The 12,090-nt window shown below is 50.2% G+C and overlaps 1 protein-coding gene across 1 annotated transcript; it reads left to right on the forward strand.

The window, feature by feature from the left end:
• Positions 1 to 285: 285 nt before the first annotated feature.
• Positions 286 to 10,251, forward strand: LOC308676466 (B-cell CLL/lymphoma 6 member B protein-like; the record flags this gene model as incomplete). The annotated part of the gene is made up of 9 exons (XM_081342280.1): positions 286 to 344; positions 2,391 to 2,562; positions 3,877 to 4,098; positions 5,356 to 5,748; positions 6,183 to 6,280; positions 7,291 to 7,476; positions 7,663 to 7,793; positions 8,993 to 9,130; positions 10,120 to 10,251. Exons 2-9 carry the CDS (start codon positions 2,396 to 2,398, stop codon positions 10,249 to 10,251), a joined length of 1,467 nt encoding a protein of 488 aa, XP_081198406.1. The 5' UTR covers positions 286 to 344; positions 2,391 to 2,395.
• Between the last annotated feature and the right edge of the window lie 1,839 nt (positions 10,252 to 12,090).

A 12,090-nucleotide genomic window follows, 5' to 3' on the forward strand; every position in this document is an offset into this window, starting at 1 on the left:
GCACAGCCAACGTTTCCTGCTCTCTGAGCAACTTCCAGGTTCCTCTTCCTGAAAGGTCTATAAATAAACCCCCTCCTCTTTGTAACCCTCTCCCCCCACCCTGTTCTTCTTGAGGCTGACCATCACCCGGTCAGTTTCCTTCCTATTTCATCCCCCCCCCCTCCACCAATGTTATAAAAGACCCCGCTGGAGCCAGCGGGCTTTGAGGCTGGTTCTCAGAAGGCTGCGGCTCAAGTAGGGACTGGGGGGGGTCCAGCTGGATTTCTGCCCCCCCCGCAGCTCACAGCCCCCCCCTCCCATACCCGCTGGCAGGGACAGACGCCCGTCATCCCTGCAGGACAGGGGTGAGTATCGGGGGCTGGGGAAGCAGCTGCAGTGGCTCAGTTGCCTGGCGGCTTGGTAGCCAACCTGGTTTGGCAGCTTAAGCCATGGTCTACCGGCGGGGTGGGGTTGGTTTGTTCCACTGGCTGGGAGAAAGCTACGGCGGCTGAAGAGCCGTGTGGGCGCAGCTCAAGGGGGGACCCAGAGAGCGGGGGTCATCAAAGAGCGATCCGAGGTAGGACTAAGGAGAAATTTCTTGACCAGAGAGAAACAATTAGCCAGGGGAACAGCTGGCCACCAGAGGCTGCGGGTGCTCCATCACTGGAGGTTTTTAAGAAGAGGCTGGACAAGCATTTGTCTGGAATGGGATAGGCCAGGGTCTCCTCCTTGAGCAGCGGGCTGGACTAGACTAGAGGACCTCTAGAGTTCCCTTCCAGCCCTCTGATATATTCTCTCTCTCTCTCTCTCTCTCTCTCTCTCTCTTTCTCTCTCTCACACACACACACACAAACACACAGACATACATATTTCTTTCTTTCTTTCTTTCTTTCTTTCTTTCTTTCTTTCTTTCTTTCTTTCTTTCTTTCTTTCTTTCTTTCTTTCTTTCTCTGTCTGGCCAGCTAGCTCGCTCTATATGTCTGTCTGTCTATCTCTATTTCCCTATCTCTATCTACATTATCTGTCTGTCTATCTATCTATCTATCTATCTATCTATCTATCTATCTATCTATCTATCTATCTATCTATCTATCTATCTATCTCTCCCTATGTCTATCTCTCTGATCAATCTATCTTATCTATCTGTCTGTCTGTCTGTCTATCTCTATTATCTCTTTCTCCATCTCTCTCTCTCTCTATTTCTCTCTATCTCTATTGCTTCTATTTACCTCTATCTATCTATCTGTATCTATCTATATCTATCTATTCTCTCTTATCTATCTATCTATCTATCTATCTATCTATCTATCTATCTATCTATCTATCTATCTATCTATCTATCTATCCATCCATCCATATCTCTCTAATCTTGAGGTTTTTAAGAAGAGACTGGAAAAGCCCCTTGTCTGAAATGGCTTGGGGTCTCCTGCTTGAGCAGGGGGTTGGACTAGATGACCTCCGAGGCCCCTTCCGACTCTGTTATCCTGCCTCCAACCAAGTTTCTCGCGCCCGTCCTTCATCAAGGCTGGGGGGAGAGAAAAAAAAATATCCCGGCTTGATCTGGGGGTCCCTGCAGACTTCAAGGTCCAACCTGGCTAGGTTGTCTGCCGGCACCCCGTTCCTGTAGCTGAGGGGGGCTTCGAAAAGACCCCTAAACATTTGGTGTGCAGATCCTTTCCCGTCTGCAACGTTGACTTTCCAAAGGATTGGAAAGCGAAATGGATTTAGGATGAAGGAAGAAGGAATTTCTTTTTTTTGGGGGGGTGTTCCAGTAAAACGGGGGGGGGTTGGGGGACCTGGCAAGTAAAGATCTGGCCTTGTGCCAGATTTCTTTGTCAACGTGCAACTGTTCTGCAGTACCCCGGAGTAACATTCCCCATCTTTAAAGCCGTATTTTTTTTTCAACCTACTGTGCTTGAAAATGGGTGGACTTCAACTCCCAGAATTCCCTAGCCAGCGTGGCCCATGGGAGTTGTAGTCCTACCTAGCCCATCTGGAGGGCATTAGATCGGGGGGATGGCCAGGTTAACCTAAGTTTGTAGGTTACCAAGGTAGTAAGTCAGCTACTGGTAGGTCTCTTGCTCAACCAGGGGGTTGGACTAGAAGACCTCCAAGGACCCTTCCAGCTCTATTCGGATTGGTTGACTTGATTGATTGACTGACGGCAGTTCTCTGTCTTAGCCACTTGAAGATGGGCGGGCCACGCTTCCCAGAATTCCCCAGCCGGCAAAGATTTACCGGAATTCGGCATGAATACGACATTTATCTCATTTTTTGGGGTTTTCAGCAAAGTGGGGGGAAAAAAGAGAGAGAGGGGAATTCTGGGAATTGAAGTCCATCCATCTTCCGGTGAACAAGGTTGCAAACCACAGTCTGAGTGTCGTAACCATTTCTCTCTTCCCGCCCCACAGGGACCATGGCTGGGCCCAGCCCCGCCAGCTACGTGCGCGAATTCACCCGCCACTCCAGCGATGTCCTGAGCAACCTGAACGAGCTGCGCAAGCGGCAGATCCTGACAGACGTCACCTTAAGGGTGGGCGGCTGCCCCTTGCAAGCCCATAAGGCTGTGCTGACCGCTTGCAGGTGAGAGTCCCCCGACAGGTGGGCGCAAGGGAGGTTGGCCTGTGTGTCCGGAGAAGGTGTGGTAGGGTCTCAGGTGAGGTTTTTAAGAAGAGACTGGACAGCCCTTGGTCTGAAACGGGGTAGGGTTTGCCTGAGCAGGGGGTTCGACTAGATGACCTCCGAGGTCCCTTCCAACTTTTATTATTATTATTATTATTATTATTATTATTATTATTATTATTATTATTATTATTATTATTATTAGTCTGAAATGGTGTAGGGTTTCCCGCCTGAGCAGGGGTTGGACTAGATGACCTCCGAGGTCCCTTCCAACTCTATTATTATTATTATTATTATTATTATTATTATTATTATTATTATTATTATTATTATTATTAGTCTGAAATGGTGTAGGGTTTCCCGCCTGAGCAGGGGTTGGACTAGATGACCTCCGAGGTACCTTCCAACTCTATTATTATTATTATTATTATTATTATTATTATTATTATTATTATTATTATTATTATTATTATTATAATGTTCACCGCCCTGAGTCCTTCGGGAGAAGGGCGGTATACAAATTTGATAAAATAAATAAATAAAATAAATTATTATTATTATTATTATTATTATTATTATTATTATTATTATTATTATTATTATTATTATTATTATTATTATTATTATTTAGTCTGAAATGCTGTAGGGTTTCCCGCCTGATCAGGGGTTGGACTAGATGACCTCCAAGGTCCCTTCCAACTCTGTTGTTCTTGTTGTTGTCGTCGTCAACATCATCATTATCATTATCATCATTATTATATTATCATTATGATGATCATTATCATCTTAATCATCATTATTATTATCATTATTATTATCAGTTTTAAAGTGGCTAGGGAATTCTGGGAGTTGAAGTCCACCAGTATTAGTGGTTGGGGAATTCTGGGAGTTGAAATCCACAAGCCTTAAAGTGGCTGAGGAATTCTGGGAATTAAAGTCCACCAGTTTTAAAGTGACTAAGGGATTCTGAGAGTTGAAGTATTAAAGTGGGTGAGGAATTCTTGGGATTAAAGTCCACCAGTCTTAAACTGGCTGGGGAATTCTGGGAGTTGAAGTCCACAAATTTTAAACTGGCTGGGGAATTCTGGGAGTTGAGGTCCACCAGCCTTAAAGCACTCAAGGTTGAGAAACACGGCAGGGGACTGAGGTTGTGTAGTAGGCAACTCTAGCAAGAGGAAAGGTCCCACCCCAAGCAAGGGTGAGGCCTCTGGGATTCGTAGTCCGCTCTGGACGGTCCCTATCCTGAGTCCTTCGCTGTTCCTCTGTTTTCGACAGTGGCTTTTTTTATTCCGTCTTCTTGGGCCACGGAGGCCACGAAGTCAGCGTCCTGACCCTGCCCAGCTCCATTGAGCCGGTGGGCTTCCAAGCCCTCCTGGATTTTATGTACACCTCCCGCCTCCTGCTCAGCCCAGGCACGGCGCCCGCGGTGCTGGTAGCCGCCTCCTACTTGCAGATGGAACATGTAGTCCAGAGCTGTCACCGCTTCCTCCAAGCCAGGTACGGGGAGGGGGGGGGGATTTAGAGGGAGGGGTGGGGCTCCTCTTAACACTGGGGAAGGGGAGGAAAATCAGGAATTGAACACTGGACGTTTTCAAGAAGAGACTGGACAGCCCTTTGTCCGAAATGGTGTAGACTAGAGTTTCCTGCCTGAGCAGGGGGTTGGACTAGATGACCTCCAAGGTCCCTTCCAACTTTATTATTATTATTATTGATCATCGCACAGTCAGCCAAATGTTCAGACTGGACTTGGCATTTGTGTCTACCTCTCGAGTCCTTACCAAGGACCTGGGATAGGCAGACGTGGATGATGGATGGTGTTACAGATCTCGTCGCAGGGTGGAAGCAGGTCCAGCATTGTTTTTCTTTTAAAAATGGAACAAAATGATTGAATTCTTTGCTAAAACAAAGCAAAAAAGCTTTCTCCCCCCCCCTCCGGAGAATTGCCTCGCCTTCGCCGGCTTTGAGGGATGCAGTTGTCCCCAATCTGGAGCCCTCGGGATGCGTGGGGACTACAATTCCCAGAGTTCCCAGCCAGCCTGGGATTCCCGGCGAGAGATTTTAAGCAGTTTCTCTCAATCTCGGCCACTTTAAAGTAGCCGAGATTGAGGGAAAGTGGGTTAGATCGTCATCTCTGCTTCCCACTTTGAAACGGCGAAGAAAGGGACCAAAGAAGGTGTAAAGGGAGAATTCGAATTGAGAACAAGGGGAAGATTGGGGGTCCCAGGACCCTTCCCCATTCCTTCTCGGAAGTGGGCCTCAATCCGGGGTTTCTGGCAAGAGAGTCTCTGAGCATAACTTTCCTCTCCGACTCACGGCTTTGCTCCGGTTGTGCTCGGAATCCAGGCGGTCCCCGACTTACGACCCGCTCGTTTAGCGGCCAAGGTTTCAACGGCACTGGGGAAAAACGAATGACGACTGTTTTTCCACCCTTCACAGCCGTTGCAGCCTCTCCGATCAAACTTCGGACGCTGGGCAAGCGGCTCGCATTTATGACGGTCCCGTGATCCCCTTCCAGTGCGCAAAGGGAGCCGGGTTGACTTAATGTCCTTATCGGCTGCAGTGTTTCACTTAACAATGGTGGCAAGGAAGGCCGTAAAACGGGGCAGAATTCACTTTCTCATAAATGTCTCGCTTAACAATGGAAATTTGGGGCTGAATTGTGGTCGTAAGGCGAGGATTACCTGTAGCTTTTTTGGGGGGGGATGGAGAGGATCTCTGAGCCCCCCCCAACTCTTATCTGTGTGATCCCCGCAGTTATGACCGGGTGACCTTCCTCCTCCCCACTCTGGACCCCCAGGCGCTCCGCCAAATGTGCCGGCCACTGGAAGACGACCCCGCACCGCAACGGGGCTCCATCGCACCCCACTTTTCCCGAGGAGCCACCACCGAAGGGGCCCCGCTGCCTGCATCCTTCCGCCCTGCCGAGGAGGAATCGAGTCCCGTCGGGTCGCCGGGCGCCGGGGATCTCTTCCCGGTGGGCCACCCAGCCTCGCCCGCCGAGTCGAGCAGCTGCACCCCAATTCCGGACCCCAAAGCTTGCAACTGGAAGAAGTACCGCTTCATCGTCCTCAGTTCCTTGTTGCACCAGCAGGGGGCCAGCCCCTCTGGCCAGGCGGGCCCGTCCCCCAGGTCAGAGCCCCTGACATCGTGGCGAGAGGGCCTCTGAGCACGTACAGAGGGCTTTCCCTCATTTCTGCACTTCTTGCTTGGGGCGGGGTCACGGTGGCCGCTGCCAGCTGGAGGATTCTGGGAAATGTAGTTCCCAAGCTCCTGGGCGCGGCCAGGTCGGGAGTGGGCGAGTTGTGCCGGAAGGGTAGCCCCTGTGCGTGTGCAGAGTGCCACTCCTTCCTTTTTCCCCATTCTCGGAGCCTCTTTTGCACCACCACCCCAGGTTTTGCCTCCTGGGGCTTTGCAAGAGCCAAGAAATTTGGGGGTACATCGAATTAAGGTTAAGGTGGGGGGGTCCTTGGGGGAGGACGATGGGGGTCTGGAGCAGCAGGAACGGGTCTGTTGGGGGCCCAGAGAGGCCCAATCAAAGGGTCCAGGCTGGGCTGACCCACCATCCTCTTCCCCCCTCCCAGGAGGCCTCCTGAGGACCCCCCGTGCTCCATCTGCAACCCGGCGCCCCCCTCGCTGTCTCCCCAGCCCCCCAAGGAGCTTCAAAGGGGAGCAGGCCCTGGTGAGTCGGCAACAAGGGGAAAAGTGAGTGAGAACAAGGGGCTCTCCCCCCCGGCCGCCATTTTAAATCACGGCACTGCAGGGCCCCCGCTGCGGTCATGAGCTGGAGGACGGTCGTTAGACAAACGGTCGTAAGTTGAGAACGAACTGCATTCGGGCCTGGCCACAGCCAGCCTGTAACAGAAGGAAGGGTTTGGGAGGCATGTGCAGAGGGTACGTGTCTCTGCCCCAAAAGCGGTTGGCCGCTGTCAAAAACCTTCAAGCTACCCGGAAAAAGATGAAGGGAGGTAGGTAGAAAGAGAGAGAGAGAGAGAGAGAGAGAGATGATGGATGGATGGGTAGATAGATAGAGATGGATAGATAGATGATAGAGAGATACATAGGGAGGGAGGGAGAGAGAGAGAGAGAGAGATAAAATGGGTGGAAGATGGATGGAAGGATAGATACAGTAGATGGATGATAGATAGAAAAAGAGATACATAGAGAGATAATGGATGGGTGGATGGATGGATGGATAGATAGATAGATGATAGAGAGATACATAGGTAGATAGATATAGATAGATAGATAGATAGATAGATAGATAGATAGATAGATAGATAGATAGATAGATAGATAGATAGATAGAAAGATAGAAAGATACATCAATGATGGATGGATAGATAGATGATAGATAGATAGAAAGATACAGAGATGATAGATAGATAGATAGATAGATAGATAGATAGATAGATAGATAGATAGATAGATAGATAGATAAAATGGGTGGAATATGGAAGGATAGATAGATACAGTAGATATATGGATGATAAAGAAATGCATAGGTAGACAGATGATGGATGGATAGACAGACAGACAGACAGATAGGTAGATAGATGATAGATATATAGATACATAAAATGGGTGGAAGATGGATGAATGGATAGATAGACAGATATTATATATAGAAAGAGATACATAGATGGAGAGAGAGAGAGCGCGCGCAAAGTCCATTTCTTTCCTTGCTCCCAGGCAGTGGATCCTCCAGCTGCAAGTCCTGTGATCTGCAGTACCTCCCGGAAGAAGAGGAGGAGGAAGAGGAGGGGAGCAGCCCAGCCCCGGCCCCGGGTGCCCCGGAGAAGCCCTACAAGTGCCACTTCTGCAGTTCCACTTTCCGTGGCAAGGGGAGCCTGGCCAGCCATCGGTCCTTGCATGCAGGTGGGCAGGGAGCCTCCTAAGCCAGGTGGACTTCAATTCCCAGAATTCCCCAGCCAGCAGGGCTGGCTGGGGAATTCTGGGAGTTGAAGTCCACCTATCTACGACCCATTAAAGGAACAGAGCAAAGGACCAATCGGCAGGTTGGGTGCTCCAAAACCCTCCCCGCTTCTGTCTTCCGGCCAACAGGAGAGAAGCCCTACCATTGCGGCGTCTGCGGGGCCCAGTTTAACCGGCCGGCTAACCTCAAGACGCACTTGCGCATTCACTCCGGAGAGAAACCCTACAAGTGTGAGATGTGTGGATCTTGTTTTGTGCAGGTAAGGAGATGCCAGGGGATCACACCTGATAAGTGGGCCCCTGTGGGTCAAAAAAGTCAAAATGGTGGCCACCACCATCAACCTGAGCAGGGGGTTGGACTAGAAGACCTCCAAGGTCCCTTCCAACTCAATAATAATAACAACAACAACAACAACAACAACAACAATAATAATAATAATAATAATAATAATAATAATAATAATAATAATAATAATATTAATGATTTGGGGGTGGGTTTTTTTTTCTATCTCGAGTTGTACCGACTCATGTCAGTAGTTGGCAGTCCAGAGTTCGAAACTGTATTTTTTAATTTATTTAAAAGGGCAGCTCAGGTTATCCCCGGAGGTGATTATTTGCAAGCCGAAGAGTTTGCAAAGTAACATCGTTTGCAAAAATGATCACTTAGAAACACAAGCACATGGATATGGCAGAGTTTATTTTTATTTATAAATAATATGAAATAAAGTCAGTATTGCTCCGTGGGTCAAAAAAAGTTTATTTATTTTATTTAAAAACGAAACGAAACCAAATCCAGATTGCTCCGTGGGTCAAAAGAGTTTGTTTTATTTTAAGAAGCAATAAATAAAATAAAATTAGGATTGCTCAGGGGTCTAAAAAGTATATTTACTGTATTTAAAAAAGGAAACAAGACAAAACAAAAACAGGGTTGCTCACTGGGTCGAACGAGTTTGTTTGATTTTAAGGAATAAATAAGTAAAAATAAAGAAAAGATAAAGAAAAAGAAATAAAGAAAAGAAAATCAGGATTGCGCCGGGGGTCAATAAAGCTTGTTTGATTTTAAGAAATAACAAAGTAAATAAATGAAAGTCAGGATTGCTCAGCGAAAGAGTTTATTTGATTTAAAAAGGAAAGGAAAGGAAATAATCTAAAACAAAACACAAACAGACACTGCTCGGGGGGGGGGGGTCAAAGACAAGCCCCCCTGCCCCCATGTAGCGAGCATCGTGCTTTTTTTTTCTTCCTGGGTGGGCCAACCTGTCTGCCGTGGGCTCTTCAGAGGTAGACTGCCCCTGATTGTGGAGGCTCGACGGGGAGTGACACAACAACCTATCTAACCAACTTCGCCCCGGGGTACAGATGAAACCTGTGGAGGTGTGTAGGGTGGGCTCAAACCCACCGCCCCCGCCCCCCCAAAAAGAGGGGGCTTCACTGGATGTGCCCCCCCTTCCCCTCGCAGGTGGCCCATCTCCGAGCTCACGTCTTGATCCACACGGGGGAGAAGCCCTACCCGTGTGGCACCTGCGGGACTCGATTCCGGCACCTGCAGACCCTCAAAAGCCACCTGCGCATCCACACCGGGGAGAAACCTTACCAGGTGAGTGGCGAAAGCGGGGTGACTTTTCCCCCCGGGGGGGTGGTCAGCTGCCCCATTGAGAATTTGGGGGGGGAGAGAGACAGGTCTTCTGGAAGAGCCGGTGGTGGGGGGGAATGGAACCAGGGCACGGCTGGGCATCTGGATTCTGGGTGGGGTTGAAGGGAGGGTGGGCTCTTCCAAGGGGGCGGGGCTTAAACGGAACGGTATGGAGGGGGGAGGAAGGGAGGGAGCTCCAGGTTCGAGTCTGAGGGTCTTGGGGGTCCTGGCTTGTTTCTGGCAGACGTCTCGAGGCCGGGCTAGGTGACATCATCAGGGCGTTTTGGAGCAGGGCTTCTCAACCGCGGCAAGTTGATGGGTGGACTTCAATTCCCAGAGTTCCCCAGTCCCCCTCCTCCTCCTCCTCCAATACTCTCCAGAACCCCCCCTCCCTTCTAGCCCTGATGACGTTCCCTAGTTGGGTCCTGAAACGTCTGCAGGAAAACAAGCAAGCTCAGAGAGTAACAAGGACCCCACAGTCCTCCTCCTCCTCTTCTTCTTCTTCTCCTCCTCCTCCCCCCCTCCTCCTCCTCCTCTTCCTCCTCCTCTCTGCAACCCCCCTCCCTTCTAGCCCTGATGACGTTCCCTAGTTGGGTCCTGAAACGTCTGCAAGGAAACCACCCAGCTCAGAGAGCACCAAGGACCCCGCAGTTCTTCTCTCCACCTCCTTCTCCTCCTCCTCCTCTTCTTCTTCCTCCTCTCCTCCTCTCCTCCTCTCCTCCTCCTCCTCCTCTTCTTCTACTCCTCTCCTCCTCCTCCTCCACCACCCCCTTCTCCTCCTCCTCCTAGCACTGATGACGTTCCCCAGCTGGGTCACGAAACGTCTGCCAGCAGACAACCCCAGGCCCGGAGACACCCCCCCCCCGGGAGCCCACCGGACCAGCTCCGCGTCGCTTTGCTTCCCCCCCCCCATGCCCATCCTTCGTAACCACGGCTTGCTTCCTTCTCCGCAGTGCGAGAAATGCAGCCTGCACTTCCGCCACAAGAGCCAACTGCGTCTGCACCTGCGGCAGAAACACGGCGCCGTCACCAACACCAAGATCCGCTACCAGGTGCTGGACGGCCCCTACGCCAGCGCCCGCTGAGGCCGGGAGTCCCGCTCCGTCCCGAACTACGACGGGCCCAATTCTGGGGCGGGAAAAGGATCCGACACTCCATGTTTTGCCAACGAAGAAGTTGCTCTGTGGGGGGAGGGAAAAAAAACCTCCACTTTTCAATCTTCGATTTTCAAGCACCGGCAGAGGGGACTAACGACTGCGTTTCACACTTACGACCGTTGCAAGCCTCCTTGCGGTCGCGGGATCAAAGCTAAGGTGATTTGGCAACCGGCTCGTATTTATGACGGGGGACAGGCTCTCCCGGGCCCTTCTGCGGCCTTCCGGCGAGCAAAGTCAATGAATAGAGAGATCTGGGTCCACTTAGCGACCGTAGGGCACCCCTAACTGCCAAAGCGGATTGCTCAACCGCCGCGATGAAAAAGGTCGCAAAATCGGGCACGATTTACTTAGCGACCACCGCGATTGGCTTAACCATCGTGGCAAAAAAAAAGGTGACAAAATCAGGCACGACTCACACAGCAACGGAAATTCTGGTCCCAAATTGGCATCGTAAGTCGAGGACTACCAGCAGGTGGGGAAGGAGAGGGAAGGGGTCAAAAAGTCCTCTGTTACCGTTACTCATGCCTCTTCCCACCCACCCACCCATTCAGCACCTTCCCTTCATCTTATTCTTTTCAGCTGGCACTACAATTCCCATCATCCCATTGCTGGTTGGGGGGATGATGGGAATCACACCCTTGGTGGGGGGGAGGCTGACCCAGAATTACCTCCTCACCCCTCCCACCTTCCTTACTCCCGTCTTTGGAAAATAGGGGAGGGGGCTTTGAAGGGTGCCCGATGCTGCAGGTAGAGCTAAAAACTCAGATTTATATGGAATTTGCAGTTTTTTATTCGGATTCAGGAATTTTCTCTCTGTGTGTGTGTGTGTGTGTGTGTGTGTGTGTGTTTGCAGCGAGTTTGGCTTGTTAAAAAGACCCCCTGAGCCCTTTTTTTTTTGCAAGAGATTTCTGGGGGGGGCATTTCAGGAGAAGAAGTCAGGACAGGCTCCTAGCAGTAGAGGAAAGATTGCTGGGGAAGGAAGAGGAATGGAAAGGCAGATGAAAAATGCGGGGGGGGGGGGCTGAGGGAGAACTTGGTTTGCCCATCTGTCAGAAATAGGGTCTCCTCCTCCTGCTTGGGCTAGATGGGTTGGGCTAGATGACCTCGAAAGGTGCCTTCCAACTCTTTTTTTTCTACTCTATTCTATCCATTCTGAACTCTAGTCTATTCAGCAGGGGGTTGGACTACATGACCTCCAAGGTCCCTTCCAGTTCTATTCCGATTGATTGATTGATTGATTGATTGATTGATTGAAATGGTATAGGCTGTCCTGCGTGAGCAGGGGGCTGGACTAGATGACCTCCAAGGTCCCTTCCAGGTCTATTCCAATTGATTGATTGATTGATTGAAATGGTATAGGCTCTCCTGCGTGAGCAGGGGGCTGGACTAGATGACCTCCAAGGTCCCTTCCAGGTCTATTCCGATTGATTGATTGATTGATTGATTGATTGATTGATTGAAATGGTATAGGCTCTCCTGCGTGAGCAGGGGGCTGGACTAGATGACCTCCAAGGTCCCTTCCAGGTCTATTCCAATTGATTGATTGATTGATTGATGGATTGAATAACCTGCAGTTGTCCAGGTACTCCTCGATGTACAGCCGTTCATTTAGTGACAGTTCAAAGTTGCAACAGCCGTGGAAAGAAGTGACCGGTCCTCACACTTACGACCACGGCAAGCATCCCTGCTCTCACTCAGTCAAAATTCAGACACTTGGGCAACCAGCATCCTGGGATCAAACGGGTTCCCCCCCCCCGTTTGCGTCCT

This window comes from Vipera berus (assembly GCF_964194415.1).
Source record: "Vipera berus genome assembly, chromosome: W".
Classification (NCBI taxonomy): Eukaryota; Metazoa; Chordata; class Lepidosauria; order Squamata; family Viperidae; genus Vipera; species Vipera berus.